At 33.7% G+C, this 20,407-nt stretch overlaps 1 protein-coding gene and 1 non-coding gene across 4 annotated transcripts; one reads left to right on the top strand and one right to left on the bottom strand.

Annotated features, from left to right (window-relative positions):
* Nucleotides 1-5,771: 5,771 nt before the first annotated feature.
* TRNAN-GUU (transfer RNA asparagine (anticodon GUU)) lies at nucleotides 5,772-5,845 on the top strand. The gene has a single exon. It is a non-coding gene; the product is annotated as a tRNA-Asn (tRNA).
* A 4,930-nt stretch (nucleotides 5,846-10,775) lies between these two features.
* LOC112016434 (1-aminocyclopropane-1-carboxylate oxidase homolog 1) lies at nucleotides 10,776-19,490 on the bottom strand. 3 transcript variants are annotated; one of them, XR_010626485.1, is made up of 4 exons: nucleotides 18,871-19,490; nucleotides 13,297-13,618; nucleotides 12,348-12,670; nucleotides 10,776-11,022 (listed from the first exon to the last, which is right to left on the bottom strand). XR_010626485.1 is itself a non-coding variant. In XM_024048999.2 (3 exons), the coding sequence occupies exons 1-3, from the start codon at nucleotides 19,398-19,400 to the stop codon at nucleotides 12,419-12,421; spliced, it is 1,104 nt and encodes a 367-aa protein (XP_023904767.1). In that variant the 5' UTR covers nucleotides 19,401-19,490; the 3' UTR covers nucleotides 12,225-12,418. The 3 variants fall into 3 exon arrangements, 1 of the variants encoding a protein (XP_023904767.1); XR_010626486.1 differs by having other exon boundaries at nucleotides 10,776-11,016; XM_024048999.2 differs by lacking the exon at nucleotides 10,776-11,022 and having other exon boundaries at nucleotides 12,225-12,670.
* Nucleotides 19,491-20,407: the final 917 nt, after the last annotated feature.

Genomic DNA, 20,407 nt, shown 5'->3' with positions numbered 1-20,407 from the left:
GAGGAAATCCACCGCACTCGGAGTGAGCTAAACAAACTATTAGATGCCGAGGAACTCATGTGGCACCAACGGTCTTGAATTTCTTGGCTAAAGTCAGGTGGTAAAAACACCTCCTTTTTCCACACTAAAGCTTCCAGCAAGCTTCAACGAAACACCATTGATAGAATCCAAGACTTAAATGAAGAATGGTAGGAGGATGGGGAAGTAATTGGCAGGATATTTGTGGAGTACTTTGACTCTCTTTTCACTACCTCGAACCCGGTGGTAAGTGATGAGCTTCTCACTGCTGTCCACTGCAAACTTACGGGCCTAATGAATAGCTTACTGTTGAGAGAATTCTAAGTCAGTGAGGTAGAGAGGGTATTGAAGCAGATATTCCCAACCACAACACCCGGCCCGGATGGAATGCCTCCAATCTTTTACCAGCACTACTGGCCCACGGTAAGCTCTGTTGTCTCTAAATCTGTATTGGATTTTCTAAATTGCAGTTTAATTCCTCAAAACTTCAATGAGACACATATAGTGCTGATTCCAAAAGTCAAAGACCCGAAACTAGTGACAGATTTCCGCCCTATTAGTCTTTGCAACATGGCGTACAAGATTGCATCTAAGACCATTGCAAACAGACTCAAGCAGATTTTGCCAAAACTAGTTTGTGAAAATCAAAGTGCGTTTGTGGTGGAACGACTAATCACTGATAATGTCCCGATTGCATCAAAAACCATGCACCACATCAGTCAAAAAAGAAATGGGAAAATAGGGGAGATGGCACTTAAGTTAGATATGAGCAAATTATATGACCGGGTTGAATGGAGCTGCCTTCATTAAATTATGCTTAAGTTGGGCTTTTCAGAAAGGTGGGTAGCACTCATCATGCAACATGTTAGTTCTATCACCTATGTTGTTTGCATCAATGGCATTCCACAAGGCCATATCACACCTTTAAGAGGTCTTCGCCAAGGAGAACCACTATCGCCGTATCTCTTTCTATTTTGTGCAGAAGGACTTTCTGTCATGTTCCACCAAGTAGTCCAGAGGTGAAGGTTAAGAGGGATTGTGGCAAGCAGAAGTGGCCCAAAGCTCTCCCATTTATTTTTCGCCGATGACAGCCTTATCTTTGGCCGAGCCACCCATGAAGAAAGTGCTGAGATTATGAGAATCCTAAAAGTATATGAGGATTCATCGAGGCAGCAGCTAAATAAGCAAAAAACCTCTTTGTACTTCGGCCAGAACATAGCCAAAGAGGTGTAGGAAGCTATCAAGACTTTGTTTGGGGCACAGGTGATCAAACAGCACGAGACTTACCTTGGTCTTCCTTCCCTAATAGGCAGATCAAAAACCAACTCCTTTGCCCAATTAAAGGAGAAGATGGCGAAAAAATTTTCCGGTTGGAAGGAGAAGCATCTCTCACCCGCTAGAAAGGAAGTCCTTATTAAAGTAGTTGCTCAAGCGGTGCCAACCTACACAATGAGCTACTTTAAAATTCCTAACTCGATATGTGATGAGCTTACAAGCATGGTGAGTCAATTCTGGTGGGGGCAGAAAAAGGAGGAAAGGAAAATGGTTTGGTTGAGCTGGGACAAGATGTGTCTTCCTAAGGAAAAGGGAGGAATGGTTTTCGTGACCTCAAAACCTTTAATAGAGCCCTCCTAGCCAAACAAGGCTGGCGGTTACAAACCCATCCTGACTCTCTGTTCTATAGGGTATTTAAGGCAAAGTATTTTCCAGACTACAATCTTGCCCAAGCCTCACTAGGCCGAAACCCATCCTATGCATGGAGAAGTATCATGTCAGCCTAGGAAGTTGTGAAGAAAGGTATGAAGTGGCGTGTAGGGAATGGAGATAGCATACTTTTATGGTCGGACAAATGGTTACCTTTACCAGCATCTCAAAAAATCTTGTCTCCCATGAACCACATCCTGCCTAATGATGCTAAAGTCAATGCACTAATTGTTTTGGAGAAAAAAGAGTGGAATGAGCAACTGGTCAGACAAATGCTAGGTGAAGAGGAGGCAGATTTGGTACTTGGAATACCTTTGAGCTTGCACCTACCTCCGGATTGATGCATATGGGCTGGCAATCCTAAGGGCAAATTTATAGTTAAATGCGCCTATAAGAGTCTAATGGAGGGCCTTGTCAACGGCAATGAAGGGGAGTGCTCTGACGGTACAATGATGAAACAAATCTAGAGGTCCATATGGGGTATGAAGACTCCAAAAAAAATCAGAAGCTTTGCTTGGAAGGCTTGCCGAGGCATCTTATCAACCAAAGAAAATCTGAAAAGGAGACATGTCATAGCTGATGATCTCTATGAGACCTGTGGAAAAGAGATAGAAAACTACAGCCATTTATTCTGGTTTTATGATAAGGCTACTGAGGTAGAGCAACTGAAAATTAGTCTTCCCCTTCCAAATTGAGAAAAGGTGGAACTTCATTAATGTGATATGGCAGATTATTAGGCAAAGGCCCACAAATTATGATTTGTTGGAGAAAACCGTGACTGTGTGTTGGGAAATCTGGAAAAATAGAAATGCATTTAGGCATAGTGGCATAAGAAAACAAGGTAGAGCAATTATACATGGTGCTATGGCGCTGGCTGAGGAGTACCGATCTGCAAATGAGGTGGTAAGCTCTATTAATCTCTCTGAAGCAATCAAATGGCTCCCACCCGAGAATCCTAAGTAAAAGTTGAATATAGATGGAGCCGTGTTCACAGGGCTGAAAGCATCAGGAATGGGTATGTTGGTGAGGGACGCAGAAGGCAGAGTCATGGCAGCCATGAGTAGAAGATTCCCAGCACCCTTGGCAGCATTGGAGATTGAAGCAAAGACTATGGAGGCAGTAGCAATTTTTGCTTGGGAAATGGGATTCAAGGAGGTGACTATTGAGACAGATTCTCTGATTCTCTATAGGTCTCTCTAGGGCACTTCAGAACCTCCATCTTCCATTGAAACCATTATTTCTAGTATTTTGTCTTTAGTTCAATATTTCAGTTTTTTCAGTTTCTCTCATGTAAAAAGGCAAGGCAATAGGCCTGCCCATATTTTAGCGCAATTTGCGAAACAGATTGGCGACTTTCAAGTTTGGTTGGAGGAAACTCCCAACCTCATTGAGTCCGCCTGTTCTCAGGATGTAAATGTCTCAAATTTTGAGTAATAAAAGAAGATATGTCTTCCCATCCAAAAAAAAAAAAAAATGTTGAAAAGGAAGAGAATACACTCCTATTTCCTAGAGACACTGTAAAAACAACCAATAAACCCAAGGAATAAAACTCGTTATTCCGAGAGGACAAAGAAACCTTCTAAGAGAAGGGACAACAATTTTACTACCTAAAAGAAAAAGAAGTCAAAGCTCTGACTTTCTTAGCAATAGAGAAACGTTTTGACCGGCATAGCACAGCTGATGCTAATATTTTAAGAAGAATAATAACATATGGTAGCCCATTTAGAAGTTTAGGTAGCATAAAAAATAAATTTTTGTCTTCACTATTAGCCACACCAATTTTCTCAATTTATCATTTAAAACTATGAAATATTTTGGCACAATATTATTATTATTATTATTATTATTATTTAGAAGCTAAAATGGGGGTCTTTATGGTCATATTACACCCCCGGGTAGGGAGCCAGTGGTCTCGGTCAGGGAGTCCGTAGTTAGTACCCGTTTTGTACCCTCTGTGTGGGAGTCATCTCACATTTTGTGAGTACATCTCACCACTAAGTTTACCCACCAACGAAAGCCTGCGGGCAACGAGACTCGAACCTAGGTGTGTTGCACGAAGCGTCCGAGCCTTACCCACTCAGCCAAGCGCTCGTTGGCTTTTGGCACAATATTAAAGTGGTGAGGACTAAGACACATGTAAACCATTAGCAACATTTTTACATATATGTTAAAAGCTACCAAAATGGTAATTAATCCTAAAAAAATACTCTAATAACGATGTCTTAGTTAATGTGAGATTAATAGCCACAAAAAAAAAAAAAAAAAAAAAAAAAAAAAAAAAAAGAAAGAGAACATAAGGAATCTAGTGACCACACGTGAATGTCTTTTTGATAATCTGAAAGATTTTATTAAGTGAGCACAAACTTATTAGGGGTGTAAACACCCCAAGTTGCTATTTTACATCCTAATTCCTTAAAAACAAGCTCCATCCCAGTTGCCAAACCCAAATTTCTTTCCCATTTGCTACAATGAGGTTGCATATATGCAACCTCACTATTCACATGTTGTATAAAAAATATTATTATTTTATTAACTCCTTTTTCTCTCTCCTCTAACTCTCCCTCATCTCATTATTACTTTTTCCCTTTTTTGCTCTCTCTCACTCATCTATGTCTCACTTCTCCATCTCTGTCTCTTCTCTCTCTATTCTTTTATCCCCTTCTCGGTCTCCCTCTCTTCGAATCGATGATTGCTAGTTCAATGGTGGCGTTTTGGTGGTGGAGTTAAATCGGTGGCCGGGTTTGGTGGTGGCAAATTGGCGTGGCTCGCGTGGGTCATGGACCTTGGGTTTGATCGATGTTTTGGGTTTTAAAGATCGGTCTTAGGTCGTGGTGTTTAATTGGCAGTGGTGGCTAGTGATTCAATGGTGAGTTTGGCAGTGGAAATGGGTGTGGATCTCGATGGTTGTTTGTGGTTCTGTGGGTATGGGAAAAAAAAAATTATGTGGTTTTCAATGGTAGTGGTGGTGATGGCTTTGGTGGGTTGCTGCTAGTGGTGATGATTGCTGGCCGTGGGTTTGATGGAGAGAGAAGAAGAGAGAAGTGTGAACTGTATATTATATTATTATTTGATAGTTGATTTATCTATACTGTTATTTAAGGGGCTTCACCTGTTTGGATTCTTCATTTTTTAGTTCAAAAATGCCCCCATACCCCTATGTTTAAGTCGAGACAAAACTAAAGAACAATGCAGTAAAAATGCAACTCTAACTCCCACTAAAACATTACCTAAAAAATATGACAACTCTCCTATTAATTTTCAAATTAATTTATTCACTTATAAATTATATTTTCAAAATAAAAATCTATCTTCTTTTGTTTGAATTCCTCATTTTTTTAGTTCAAAAATGTCCCCACACTCCTATGTTTAAATAAAGACAAAACTAAAAGACAATCCGGTAAAAATGCAACTCTAACTCCCACTAAAATATTGCCTAAAAAATAGGAAAACTCTCTTATTAATTTTCAAATTAATTTATTCACTTATAAATTAGATTTTCAAAATAAAAATTATATATATATATATAATAAAATAAAATAAAAATAGTTTTTGTTTTCTACAAAATAGGACCACTAAAAAAAAAAAACCTCATCGCACGTGCGAAGCACGTGGGATGAGGCTAGTATTATTTTAATGGGTTGAATCTAAAAATAGAAATGAGTTGATAAAATAGATAAAGTAATGTTTAGAAATGTAAAATAGACACTATTTTACATCCGTAGAAGCTAACGCTCTTATAAGAACAGGATACAACTAAGGCAGACTGCTGGTGCTAAAAAAACAGCATAAACAAAATTCGATGGCCCTATAAAAAGGATCCATCAACCTTACAAAAGAATTACAAAGAGACTATCTAGTTAGCTGCTCTGTTTACCCAGAAGGACCAGCGTAAGTCTTGTGATGACAGTCAATTACACAACCACGTATCGTTCTAACTTCTCCAACGTATCTCACCTAGCTGATTCCATTTGGGCCCATCGTCTTGGATTGGGATGGAGGGTAAGACCAATGCAGTAATAATTAATATGGACTAATTCGGTGGCAACAAAGCTGGAATAGCTCAGTTGGTTAGAGCGTGTGGCTGTTAACCACAAGGTCGGAGGTTCAAACCCTCCTTCTAGCGCTTTCTTAATTTTATAATTTTTATCAAACCTTTGTAATTTTCTCAATAATAATTCTTTTTGTATTTTATAATTTTTATCAAACTTTTGTAATTTTCTCAATAGTAATATTTTTATCAAACCTTTGTACTTGTCTCAATAATAATTCTTTTTGTATTTTATAATTTTTATCAAACTTTTGTAATTTTCTTAATAATAATTCTTAGCATTTTAAGCTTCAACTAATTAAATTGCTTTTCACCGTTAAATTTAAAGGAAATTTATGATCTAAAAAATGTATAAACTCCTACGATTTTTTTTTTTTCAAGTACCTCATGGAACTTGAATTTAGAGATTCGAGTTCTTCACTTGATAGATGTTTCATTTTTAGCCACATAATGAATATGTTTACAAAATGGCATAACGAGTAAAAAAAAAGCCATAAAATATGATTAATAAACATCATAATTAGTTATGCTTCAACTAATTAACTTGCTTTTCACCGGAATTTTTATCCAATATCGGTTGTGTGTGTTAGAGTTTCAAACCTTATAACCCCAGACTACTATTATAAAGGTTAGACCCTTTATAATGGTACTCTGATTATGTAATGTATTATAAATCTGTTTTAAAAACTCTAATTAGTTATGCTTCAACTAATTAACTTGCTTTTCACTAAAATGTTTATCCCACATCGGTTGTATGTGTTAAAGTTTCAGTTCTTATAACCTCAAGCTACTACTATAAAGGTTATGTCATTTTATAATGGTACTCTAATTATGTAATGTATTATAAGTCTTTTTAAAAAATTCTATATATTACTTTCATGTTTGTGTATTCTAATAAGTATTACTGCTTTCTAAAAAATAAAAAATAAAAACTTGTTTTTCACCGTTAAATCTAACAGAAATCTATGATCTTAAAAATGTATAAACTTTTATGACTTTTTTTTTTTTCAAGTATCTCATGTAACTTGAGTATAAAGACTCAAGTTCTTCAATTGATAGATGTTTCACTTTCAGCCACATAATGAATATGTTTACAAAAACAGCACAAAGATTAAAAATAAATAAATAAATAAATAAGCCATAAAATATGATTAATAAACATCATAATTAGTAGTAATATACGAGACAATATATTAAATTCATTACTTGCGCTTTTTATTCTGTTCAAAATCTTAAAAAACGTTATAAAAATACAGCATAAAAACGAAAATGAGAAGAGCCCCCATATACCTTTTACAACACAAGTTTTGGACTTGACACTATCACATGTTACTGCCATATATGACTTTGACTCTCTTTTTTTTGGTTCCTCAAATCACGTTCCCAACCCTAATATCATTAACATAAAATACCAATTTCTCAATGGTAATTCTTAGCTTTTTTTTTTTTTTTTTGCAAAAAATAATAATAATAATTCTTAGCGTTTTATGCTTCAACTAATTAACTTGCTTTTCACCGCAATCTATTATCTAAAAAATGTTTAAAATTTTATGATTTTTTTTTTTTAGAGTACCTAGTGGAACTTGAATTTAGACTTCTCCACTTAATAGATGTTTCATTTTCGGCCACATAATTAATATGTTTGCAAAAATAGCATAACAAGCTAATAAAGTCATAAAATATTATTTATAAACATCATAATATACGAGACTAAATATATTAAATTCGTTACATACACTTTTTATTATGTTCAAAATCTTAAAAAAAGGTTGTAAAAATTCAGTATAAAAGCAAAAATGAAACACATAACGTGGTTGCATACCCGCAATAAAATTTCCAAAGATTGTGGTGGAGACAGGAGGGATATTCTTCTTGCCCGATTGCACTACTATTAAGATCCAAGTCTTAACGACCAGTGCCACGCCATGTAGGTCTTTGTGTATGTATGTTTTTTTTACCCCTTCTTTTAATTTTCTAGAACTTCCCAATAATAGGGTAGAACAACATGGAAAGTAAATTTTTTTTAGTAATATGCACCAATTCACCATTAAAAAAAAATGATAATTCATGGCTTCAAGAGAAGTAAGAGGTTACAAAAAGGTAGAGCTATAAATGAATTAAGTTGTTTATGAACCGCTCTAGCTCAGCACGGGAAATACTTGTTTATGTTTATTTTTTTTAGCAAACAAAGTCACGCTTAAGTCTAAGTTTAGACTCAACAATTAAATGAACCAAGCTCAAATATAATAATGTGTTCATAAGCAGTTTGTGAACAAGAAACTTGATTTAATTATATGTAATATTATATTTTTATATGTATATACTTGTCTACAAATATACTTATAGAGACTTGAGATTGTAATGTATATGTTTGTAAATATGTTTATATGATATCAAATTATTTTTTTTTTTTTTATAACATAAATGGTTCATTTGTCATAAAAGCTATTAAATTTGTGAAATGGTAAAAAATTGTAGTCATGATTTTACTATATATGTGAAAATAATAAGTTAATCAAGTAGCCCATGAACAAGCTCGTACTTATTCGACCAAAAAATGAACCAAATTTAAACATGTGATCTTCTGTGGTGATGAACTTGAACTTGGCTTGTGTTCGAAATAAAATTAAATGAACAAAGCTTGAACTTTTAATCCTTGGCTTGGCTCATTTACAACCATACAAAATGGCTTAGATTCTAATTAAGCCCCCAAAAATCACACAATAATAATTTAGGAGCTTTAGTTTTTGGCTAATTAATCTATGACAAATTTAAATATTGTAAACTTTCATTGTATTCTTGTAATAATGTTGGTTTATTTTGTACGGGTTGGTGAGGCCATAATGCAGGAGGTTCACGCCTACATGATTTGACTCCTACAGAAATGTTGTTGTCAAGTGAATTGAGAAGCAAAAGTGCAAAACAAGAATTTGAAAATCAATTGGGACAGTGAGTTCGCCTCTCACTTCACCACTCTTTCGCTCATATGAAAATCAGTTACATTTTCTCCGATACCCCGTGATTTTCAAACCCTAAATTCCTAGATATTATTGAAGTGCGAAAGAGACCTAGAAAATCCTGATCATAAACCTACTATCTCTCTACTTTTTTCCACTCTAATTGCCATTATTTTTTAGCAGATTAAAACCATCACACACATTATAATAATAATATTGATCCATTTCATATTCAAATACAATTATTATAATATTAAACATTTTTTAATAGATTCTCCAAAAAAATAGCTTAAAATTATTAATTTAAATTTAAGGCGAAAAAAATAAAAGAAATAAAAATTTATACTTAATTTGTTAAACATTCATGTGCGTTACACGGATTACTAATTAGTGTGATGTAAATTTATTGTAGAGCAATATGTGAGTGCCGGTCATATAAGATCTTTTATACTTATAATTATATATATTAATGAAAATGAGCTAAAAAAATTATATTTTTACTTATTTTTTAAGCAAATTAAATTAATGAAAATAAGTTTTCCGAAATGAATCTCAAATCCTTTCTAGATGCATGGTGTTACAGAGAAATATCCTTGATGCCCAAGTAGATGGAAATAGGAAGATAAAAGGCAACTAGAGTTTGTGATCCCACCCAAAAGAAGAAAAGAGGTCTTTAACGACAAGGTTTTGACCATCCCAGTTCAAGGGAACATGAACAATGGTGGTTTTACATGTAATTTAGAGTGCTCCTGGCTTGATTAAAAATAAAATTATATACTTATTTTTCAACTAACATTTCTAATCTTAGAATAAAAAAAAAATTAAAAATATCGAACACCATGACTTGAAAATCCAAAAATAATTTGTTCAACAAAATAATTTTGGTGCCCTAAACATAAATCCTTAAATCCTTAAAAAAAAAAAAAATCCCAAATAACAACAATAAAAATTAGATAAATTCTATATACACAACAAAATCTCACGACATTTTCGTTGCACCCCTATTCTTACTTGTGGTGGGTCACAATATAATATTTATTATTTTATTTTGACCTATAAGGGACTGACACCTCAATTGTTGTAATAATTTGTTATGTCCCTAACGCAACTCTAAAAATTAACCCAATTAAAGGCAAAAATAGCCTAAACAACAACATGATTAGGCCAAACAACAATAAATGAAAAAAATATTCAACAAAGAGCACATTCAAAACCAAAAATTGAAAACCTATAATTATTCATATTCATAACTCATTCAACCCACTCCAAAAAAATTATCTCTAATTTCTTTTTTTCTTTTTTTCTTTTCAAACGACACTAAGAGAAATACAGTCATCATGAGTTCTTCTCGATGGTTCTGGCAGCTCAACTCTCCTTGGTGACTCTACTTGCAATAAATTGCAAGTACTCTCTCTCTCTCTCTCTCTCTCTCTCTCTCCATTTACTCTTTTCTATTATCATTTCAGACTCTCTCTCACTTTATTATTCTCATCTCAGCACTCTCAGTTTCGCTTTATCTTCATTAGTCCCTTTTTGCCTTTTAATTTTGTAAGTAGAAGGAAATTGTAAAAATTCATATATTTGGGTATTTATTTTGTGATGTCGATCGATATATCCTAGAGAAATTACTAAATATGAAGCAAGTATTTTAAGGCCCAAATTAGACTAGTTATCTTCCAATAAATGATTTCTATCAATGGGGACACCATAAAGTATCACAGCCATCCAATTGCTTACGAGAACAAGGCAAATTACTTGGACAGGAGAAAGATATTTATTTTGTAACCACTAGGGCCCATTCATTTAAATAAAAGTAAATTATTAAAAAAAAAAAATGCTAGAGCTACAAATAGCGACAGAGCTATGTTTGGGCTAAAAGGGCCATGGCCCCCCTAACTCAATAGGAGAAAAAAAAAACTATATATTATGCTTAAAAATGATTAAGGAGCCATCAAAACTTAAATTTGGCCCCCAACATATTTTTGGCCCCTCTTAAAACCAAAAAATAACCCAAATAATTAAGTTCAAACAACATAAAACCAGGCCAATGTCTTGAAATTTTTTAAATAATAAGAATAACAATTACAAATTTGTATCTCAGTCTCACTGTAATTCCCAACAAAATTTCAAGGCCAAATACCCATTTGAGAGTGTTTCATTTGAAGAGAGGCAAAACATTGTTATTTCCCTAAAGTCTAGAAGCAGCCACACCAACACCATTAGAAGAAAATGTTTGAGCAAATTGTCACCCCATGCCACCAAATCTGTTGGACGAAGTCAACGTGGAACCTGAACCTGAGGCAAAAGATCCTTTAAAAATACGTTTGGAATTTTTTTTTTTTTTTTTTTTTTTTGGTTATGCTTTAGGGGTTATTCAAATTTTGAAATCAATCGGATTATGATTTTGGGCTATCTATGAGTGTGCATGGTGGTGGTCTTGGGTTGTTGTTGTTGTTGTTTTTTTTTTTTAAATACAAATTTACTACAGCCCAATCTAAGTACAACTGTATGTAAAACTTTAGTCTATAGACTTGAATCTTAGCCCTTCCCTCCTCCCCTACCTCCCCCTACTTTACAAAAATTTATATTTGTAAAGTGACCATCATGCCAAAAGTGCACGATAATGTAGTGGACTTCTTTAAATGTTCAAAGTTTGTGCTTTTCTTAGGGGGGTTGTGGTAAAAGGAGGAAAAAAAAAACACTTACATGTTTTTCTTTGGTAGTTTTTTAAAGAAAACTGCTGTTATATAGTAGGGTGGGCCAATGGCAATGCTGTCTCTTAGTTTGACTTTGTTATAATTATATCAAAGAGACAGCAAAACATTACCAGGCATAAATAATTAATCTTAGCAACAATCTTACCAACAAATTAGTATTTTAGTTTAGCATTTATTTTTTTGTTTGATTACTTGTGATTTGTGCTCAAATGTTTGCTTTAATAAATAATTGTATTGTGATGTATATAAAAACTGTTATTTTGTGTCTTATCATTTGTTGGGAGTTTGTTAATACTAAATGTATACTAATTTACATTTTCATTAATTTTTTTTAGCCCCCATCCCTCAATAGTCTGGCCCGGTCTCTACCAACAAATTATCTTACTTTTTTTTCTTTTTTTTTTTTTTAACAAACTATGATGTAAATTAACATTATAGACTAGATAAATGTTTACAATTGTGTACACTGTACATGAACAGTATAACGTAAACTATAATTGTCCAAAATAAAATTTTCCAAAAATAGTGGTGGAGGGAGGAGGGATATTATTCTTCTTGCCCAATTGCACTGCTGTTGAGATTCAAGTCTTAACAGGCAGTGCCATGCCAAGTAAGTCTTTTTGTTTTTGTGTGTGTGTTTTTTTCTCTTCTTTCTTTCTTAAATTTTCTAGAATTTCCCAATAATAGAGTGAACAACAACTTGGAAAGTAAATTCTTTTAGTAACATGCACCAATTCACTGTCAGAAAATTGGTAAGTCATGGCTTCAAGACACAGAAGCTATAGAATGGCACAGATTTTGATTAAGCCTTCAAACATCGCATATAAACAGTATTATTCATTTATGTTTCTACTCAAGCTTCACAACGATACAGTCAATATGTCTAAAAAGAGTGTTACTTACATCGTCACAAACTGAAAGTGAAAAAGGCTGTAGAGTCATTCTAACACTCTCTTCATCTTTATTATAGGAGTTCAAAGCCTGAAATTCAGCAAGGCAGAAGTCCCATCTAAGCCTTTTTCAGTGAAGTAGTTACAATAGTCTTTCACTGTGGTTTCCCTATACTTTGGAGGATTGTCTTCTGACAATAACTCCTTGATGGGTCCGTAAAGTTTTGGGGATGGCTGAAGACCTGTGTGAAAAAAACATGCCACAGATACTCTTGGACCAACCTGGTTTGCCAATACTCTGTGTTCAACGCTTTTAAACCTGTCATTTGTTATAAGCTGAAAACACCAAACGGTAAAATTTTGTAAATTAGCTACAACAATAAGAATCCTTCTTGATTTTGGAGCAACAAAAACAAGCATCATAGTTTTTCATATCATTAATAATAATTTCATGTAGTCCATTTGTTTGGACATAAATGATCCTTCCAATGTGCAAGTGAATGGATTTGCTCTTGATCGAAGGGGTATGTGATAGTAACAGAAGCTTTGGAACTTGGAAATAGTTTACTTTGGGGAGCTGAGAACATTGGTATTACACTACAACACAATACTCTTTGTTGAATGGCTTCAAATCTGGAGTCCCGTCCCTCTCACATTAGACCAACAGGTCATTAATAAGTACTGTATTTGTATTTGTAATATGATTATACTATACACTTCCATAAAACAATTTATTTTAGGAGTTGGCAACAAGATCCCCCGTAGACAAATAGAAAATTAAAACAAAAAGGTATTGCTAAATCTGTAAGTGTTGTTAGAAAATTGACAATGATTAAGTGGATCTAACAATATTATATTAACTACTTATTCTTGTCATTGTTATTCGATATTAGACTTTATCCTTAACTAACCACATTACTTGCACGTTAATATTCCATCAGCTAAATAATGTGAAGACTTACTTGAAGAAGATCTCCAATGTTAACCACTAGAGCCCCGGGCAGGGGAGGGATATCGATCCACTTGTTCTGATGCAGAACTTGGAGTCCACCAATATGGTCTTGTAGAAGCACAGTGAGGAAGTCACTGTCAGCATGCTTACTTGTGCCCAATGTTAAATCTGGTTGTGGGCAAGCAGGATAGTAATGGCACAAAACTGCAAGCCCTTCAGCGCAATCAATGTCATTAAGGTGGTTTGGGTTCAAACCAAGGGCCTCCGATAATAACTCAAAAAGTAAAATCCCCAATTTCATTACTTGCTTAGAGTACTCTGCAAGTATATCTCTGCGAGTAGTTATATAAAGCACATAAGGTGGTCATGCTTGATAGGATACAAATCATTCTCAATGTGAATGAAAATACAACCATTATAACATAGATACGGGAAATAGGATAGGAGTTCACAAAATGAGTATTAAAGAGTAAAAATATTATGTAGTTTACATTTTGAAATCCCAAAAATAAAATTTGCAACCATTTTGTATTTCTGGTTAAGTGATTTTGAAGAAGAATATAAATGAATGAGGCCTATTAAGAAATAAGCACAATTCAATCTCACTTTAAAAATAGTGCTCTCTAGAGGACAAGGCCGATGAGTGCTAGAGAAACATCACCATTACTTTCTCCGGATGATCAATCTAATAATAATTTAATATCTAGAGTTTTAGATAACTATTTTAATATTTGCATAGAAGATAAAAGTCATAAAACCACAATTATGATTACTGATTAGTATTCCAATGAGGTAAGGGTTTATTTATAAAATAAATAAGACTGTGTTTCTCATTCACCTTCCACTAGTCAATAATCCGTGAAATGCAACGGAAAATTTAAAATAATATGATTTTTTTTAAATCTTTTAATTTGTTGTCTAAACTGAAAAGTTTCTTCTTCTTCTTTTTCTCTTAAAAAATATGAAATTTCATAATTATCGTAATTATTAATAGACATTTATGATGATTGTATTTGTATAAGGCACTATATATTCTAGAATTAACCATTTATTGTGATTATGTTTGTATATAACTATATATTCTACCATTTAAAGAAAATATAATGTGTCAAGATTTTAATAAAGGGTTTATATATGAAGTGTCTGTTTAGGAACAACTTATCTAGCTTTTTGCTTAAAGTGCTGTAAATAAAAGCTAAATAGTAAGAGTGTGTTTGGCATGAGCTTATTGTTGGGATTAGTGCCCTTAAATCCTATTTTATGATACTATGTATTACATTATGTATGACATGATGTATGACTTAATACTGTAATTAATAAAATTGTTTTATTATTATCTGAAACAATGGTAACATGAATATTTGGATATTATCATATAGTCCATGAGATGCATAGTATGTGATTTATGTAAAAAGTCACAGAATATATAAATCACAAGTTCTTTGTAAACTCAGAATTTAGTTCGTAGTCGATGATGAAATTGAGCATTTCATCTGCGAACACTATAATATGTCAACTAAGATGATTTGTCTTGATCATGGAAGTGGCAACTTCTAGTTGATATGTTGATATATTTTAAGAGTTAAGACATATTAAACTGGACCGCTGTGAGATTTATTATTCTTTTAATGACTGTCAATAGAATAATAAATCTCACGACTTATATTCACGTGAACTCTTAATCCTGAGAAAATAATAGACTTGATCATGAAGTGTAGGTTGTTTTGATATATCAGGAGTGAGATCTAAAGTAATGGTCAAAACCTCAGTATGTTGGGTAGCCACATTTAGTGTTGATGGAACATATATTCTCAAAATGGAATTCATAGTCTCTTAACGGAAATATAATATATTCCCTTGAGATAAGTTTAATGGTTTTGTTATTCAGAATGTTAGACCTAACTACTTTAGTAAATAATTGCTAAAGTATATATTTATGAAATCGGATTTCATAGATATATGATGAACAACTTAAAGGATTAAACCGGGTACTCAAGGATTAAGATATAATAATCTATAAAGTGGCAATCTTCATTAATGATTTTGTATTACTATGAATATTTTATGAATGGGTTGCATGTATAATAAAGTCTTGAGATATAATTTATTAGTAAGGCCTAGAGTTCAATTATATTTATATAGTGGTATTAAATATAATTAATGGTAACTTTGAACTTGTTAAGAGTTGACAAAAAAGCTCAAGACCCATTAGAGCTAGTGTCTTATTTATTCCCTTTTGGTCCCACTCCAAGCCACATATTAGAGCCCAATTAGAAAGGCCCAAAATGTTAACCCAATTAGATAACCAGTTATAGGAGAGAAACACAGAATTTCATAATAATCACAAGTGCATGATTTGTGATGTATGTGAGTGTTGGACACTCTCATTCTCTCTAAAACAAACTCATATAATTGATTGAGAGACTACACATCTTGAGCATTAGTGGAATTGGAGTGAAGATTGAAAGTCTTCTAAAGAACTTCTGAATTTTGGTTTCGAATTTTACTGCTTCAAGGTACACTCTCTTGTCCTCTAATTCTAAAACTTATATGACACATGTTAACAATTGTGAATAAAGTAGATTCGTTTAATATATTTTCCGCTGTGTATATGCATAATTCCTACACTTATAAGCTCATTTTTTAGCTTTTAACTTTTTTTTAGTTTTATATACAGCTTTTTAAAACTTCACTTTTTCTCGCTTTTTCTCATATTTTCAACTTTTTTTCAAGGTACAAGAATATTTTAGCAAACTTTCAATAAAAAGTTTTCAGTTTCAACTAAATAAGCTATTTCCAAACGGACCCTAAATAAAATAAACTAATTGATTTTTCGCTGAAAATACTGTAAAAAAGTTGGAGGATTAAAATAAGTAAAACTTAAACCCAAATTTTTTAGCAAAAAGCAATACAAAGCCAAATGGTCCTATAAGTAAGTTTGAGTCGGACCCATGTAAAACATTAAGGCCCTGTTTGGTTACAAAAAATTGATCACTCATCACCCATCACTCAAATATCATCACACTCAATAATCCCCAAAACAAACCCAAGACCGTTTGGCAACTAAACCCGGTTAGCTTTTCCTTCTTAAAAACATAAAAAAACTCACCTTTTGTGGACCCACTTACTGTCCATCTTGCAAAGGGCACAAAATTGCTACCCACATTGCTATTTCAGTATTGGGTTTCCATTTCTCTTTTTTGCTTTCCCATTTATTTCCAACACCTCAGTCTTCACCTCTCAAACCCCAAACCCAAAAGACCACCCAAATTTGTTTTCTCTTTCCATTTTATAAGCTTGTATTGTCTTTCTTTAACACTTGCATTACTGTCTTTCTGTTTTTTCATTGACACCTTTTTTCTCTTGTGCTATTTATTTCTTCAGTTCTCCAAAAACAAAACCAAATATGCAGGGGAACCGTGTGTGCTTCTTGCAAGCTACTTTAAGTTCTTGTGTCTTCCATTATGTCACCCACTTTACTTTGATGTATATAAAGTAAAATACATGAGTTGCTATACTGGTCTAGTTGTTCTTAACCAAGCATTCACAGTGAAGAAATGGAGGGGGGGGGGGGGGGAGGGGGGGGGGGGGAGGTAGAACCTAGCAGCTTCGAGTATATCTCAATACCAAAATTCGAAAAAAATCCTTGACCATCAAGATCTTCTTTGATCTAATCTTGACCTCATTTTAAACCCATAAGCCAAAAAACCAAAGCTTTCAAGCTTCAACCTTTTTTAACGGAGAGAAAAAATAAAGAAAAATAAGAAATCACAAAGTTTTGAGGGAGAGAGCCCTGTCGGCCACAGAGCAAGCCTCCCTTCAGTCAACAACTTCCTCAGCTGGATGGGCTCACTTCGGCTAGGCAAATGCTTCGAATGTAGCAAATTTTTGAGAGGAAGAGAAGTGAGAGGAGGAAGAAAGAAGTTTATGGAAGGGTAAAGGAAAAAAAGAAGAAGAACTGAAGCAGAGGAGGAGGTCTGAAAATGAAAAAGAAAAGAAACAAAGAAAAAGAAAGTAATTAAAGTCAACGGTAATAAGTAGATGTGACAATACACTGCCATTGGGGCCACCAGTGCACTATAATTACACTTTTGCCCCTGAGTTAATAAATCCATAACTTGAAAAGAAGCTTTTCATGTTTCCGAAATTTGTAACTCAAAACTCAGTTTTATTAACTGAGTGAACAAACAAAAAATCATCTAAACAATGTTTCTTTATGTGGGCCTCATGAATTTTGGATTATGAGTTAACAAAACTTAATTTTGTTAACTCATTTTGCAAAATCTAAACAAGGCCTAAGTGATTGAGTTGGTTCTTTGACAAAGATTTAAGCAATAAGCAAAAACATTAAAATAAGCTGCTTCTTTTGCGGGCCTGCAAATAGTAAATAAGATAAGCAAAAAACCATCTTATCCACAATTCACAAACACACGCGAAATATAACTTAAATTCAATTAAAAATATATATTAAAATAACGCAGTGTAAATTGCAAGACCTTAAAAAGCTATCTGACATAATATTATGATGTCAATTGTAAGTCAAATGTCTTTGGTTTATGCCTACCATTAAACGAATCAAAAATCAAAAGATATAGGTACTTACTCATAATTCAACACAAGGTCCCTGCATTAATAATTCATTCTACAGTTGCCTAACAACTTTATAGTTTAGTAATATTATCCATTCTCCTCAATACACAAGAATAAATAAATAAATAATAATATTTAATGATGGAACTAGCAAGAGCCCAATAAAGGCCAAGCCCAAACCTCGAATTACTCTCATTTAAACTTGTTTAAATAAGTTACTCATGCCAAACTCCAACTAAGTGTGCGTTTGCGCTTCCCAAACGTACGTTTTGCATTTTCGGAATTTTTTTTTTCATATGCCATGATTGTTAACTTTAGGGAATGAACAGTGCACATACAGTAACTTTTTCAACTCTTTTTAGAACTTTTCAATCATGGGACCCACAAATTTAATTTTTCAGTAACCTTTTCATTAAAAATGGGTCTCACAGTATTATTTACACATTTAAAAATTATTTTGCTACAGTATTTTTCAATTTTCAGTTTTCAGCTGTATCCAAACGAACCCTGACTCTCATTTAAACCTAATCACCCATCAATCCAAACATAAATACAACCTCATTTAACCCATACAACTTACCTCCAACCAAGAGCCCAATAAAGCCCAAGCCTATTAAGCTCTAAAGCCCAGTCCAAACCTCATAAGCTGAACCTCAAGTCAACCCAAGCCAAAATCTATTAACCCTAAGCCCATTCCCACAAACTATACAAACACCCTCACCTTTTCCAAATTAGCATTTTCCTCATTTTAGTTACCATAAAAAAAAAATATATATATATATATATATNACCGCTTTACACGACCAATAATAAAACTACTCTCCTTAACTCAAAATTCTAGCTCCGCCCCTTCTTTGAAACTCCTCATTCTTACCCGTTATTCATTTACAAAACTTTGATCTTTGAAGTGGCTACAATATTGTTGTTCTTAACGTTTTTTTGCCCAATGATGTTAATAAATATTTCAGTCAATTATAAATAGTAGATCACATACCTGCACGAAGCTGGCAAATCTTGTAGCTTTAGAGGATTAGGAGCCATCGTACAATGAAATGTATCCCTCCAATTGGTCGCGGCTCCACTGTACAAATCAAAGTTGCTGTTGTACACCACCGGTCTCATGAGGTCACGTGTATACAACTCTTTCTTAACCTCAGTATCTTGCTCATAAAACCTACGCGCTCCTTCCTTAATCTCCTCCAGAACGCTCACAGGGATCCCATGATTGACCACCTGAAAGAAGCCCCATGTCTCTGATGCTTCACCAACCCTTTCAACAATCTCCTTGCGTTTAATTACATCTTTGTCGATGCCTTCGAGGTCTATGGCAGGAATACTGAACTGGGTGTCACCAGCAGTAGCTGAGGTCTTGTCCAAATTCTCTGGTGGGTGATGGAATATACGAGGGATCTCAGTAACCCCAGCGTCTACAAGTCCTTTAACACCAGCTTTTGTATCATCAAAAGCCTTCAACTCACTTGCTCTATCATAGTCTGGCACTTCATCTCTGCTAGTAACAACCATTTTTTTATTCCCCTGCTTTTTTGAGGTAGCTGAGGAAGTTCAGCTCAAAACGAAACTTATCTATAATGACCCGGTTTGGATTGCACGTTTAGTTGCAGTGCGTTTTGAGCTGTGCGTTTTCTCTTTTTTTTTTTTTTTTTTTTTTTGCCGCACTTGTTGACTTTGGGGACAAAATTTACTGTGCATGTACTGTGTGTGCACTGTTCACACACTGTTCACGCAATATTTAATATTAAAAGTGGGTCCCACAACACTATTCACACATTTAAAAATTATTTTGCTACAGTGTTTTCAGCAACAATCAGTTTTTATCAACTTTCAGCAACAATAAGTGTTATCCAAACGGACCCAATATATGCATAAAACAAAGTGATTTAGGCCTCACAGTTATACAAATCCGTATTCTAATATCCTTATATACATACATACATACATACATACATATATATATATATATATAAATTGATTTAAGATTTTATTATAGTTAGACATTCCATTCCATTAGAATATTGTCACATCAAATACAAATACAAATACAATTATAATTTACATATACAAATACAATTGATCGTTTAATTTACATATACAAATACAATTATAATAAACGTTTTAATATGTAATTAATAATTTCATATTAAGGGCAAAATACAATAAAATAATAATGAAATTATATTTTGTTAAATTTTCATGTATATTGTACAGGTTACCGATTAATGTGCTATAAATTCATAGGGAGCAATATGTGCCCATATATATATATATATATATATAGAGAGAGAGAGAGAGAGAGAGAGAGAGAGAGAGAGAGAGAGAGAGAGAGAGAGAGAGAGAGAGAGATGCAAGACGCCCTTGAACTTTGGATTAGTAGTTATACACTTCCTAAACTTTTATTTTAGCTAATTTGCTCCTTCAACTTTACTCATGTGCCAGATTAGTACTCCAGTACGTCTTGTGTTAAATTAGGTAACGGAACTCAATGTGTGTTAGATAAACAAACATTAAAGAAA

Source organism: Quercus suber, unplaced genomic scaffold (assembly GCF_002906115.3).
Source record: "Quercus suber isolate HL8 unplaced genomic scaffold, Cork oak 2.0 scaffold_775, whole genome shotgun sequence".
Classification (NCBI taxonomy): Eukaryota; Viridiplantae; Streptophyta; class Magnoliopsida; order Fagales; family Fagaceae; genus Quercus; species Quercus suber.
This window is presented reverse-complemented; position numbering and strand designations above follow the sequence as displayed.

Coding starts and splice junctions, on each gene's coding strand:
- LOC112016434 (XM_024048999.2), bottom strand. CDS start 19,400: ATGGTTGTTACTAGCAGAGATGAAGTGCCAGACTATGATAGAGCAAGT. Junction 13,619..18,870: donor GATTTGCCAGCTTCGTGCAG/GTATGTGATCTA, acceptor AACTACTCGCAG/AGATATACTTGCAGAGTACT. Junction 12,671..13,296: donor ACATTGGAGATCTTCTTCAA/GTAAGTCTTCAC, acceptor TGGTGTTTTCAG/CTTATAACAAATGACAGGTT.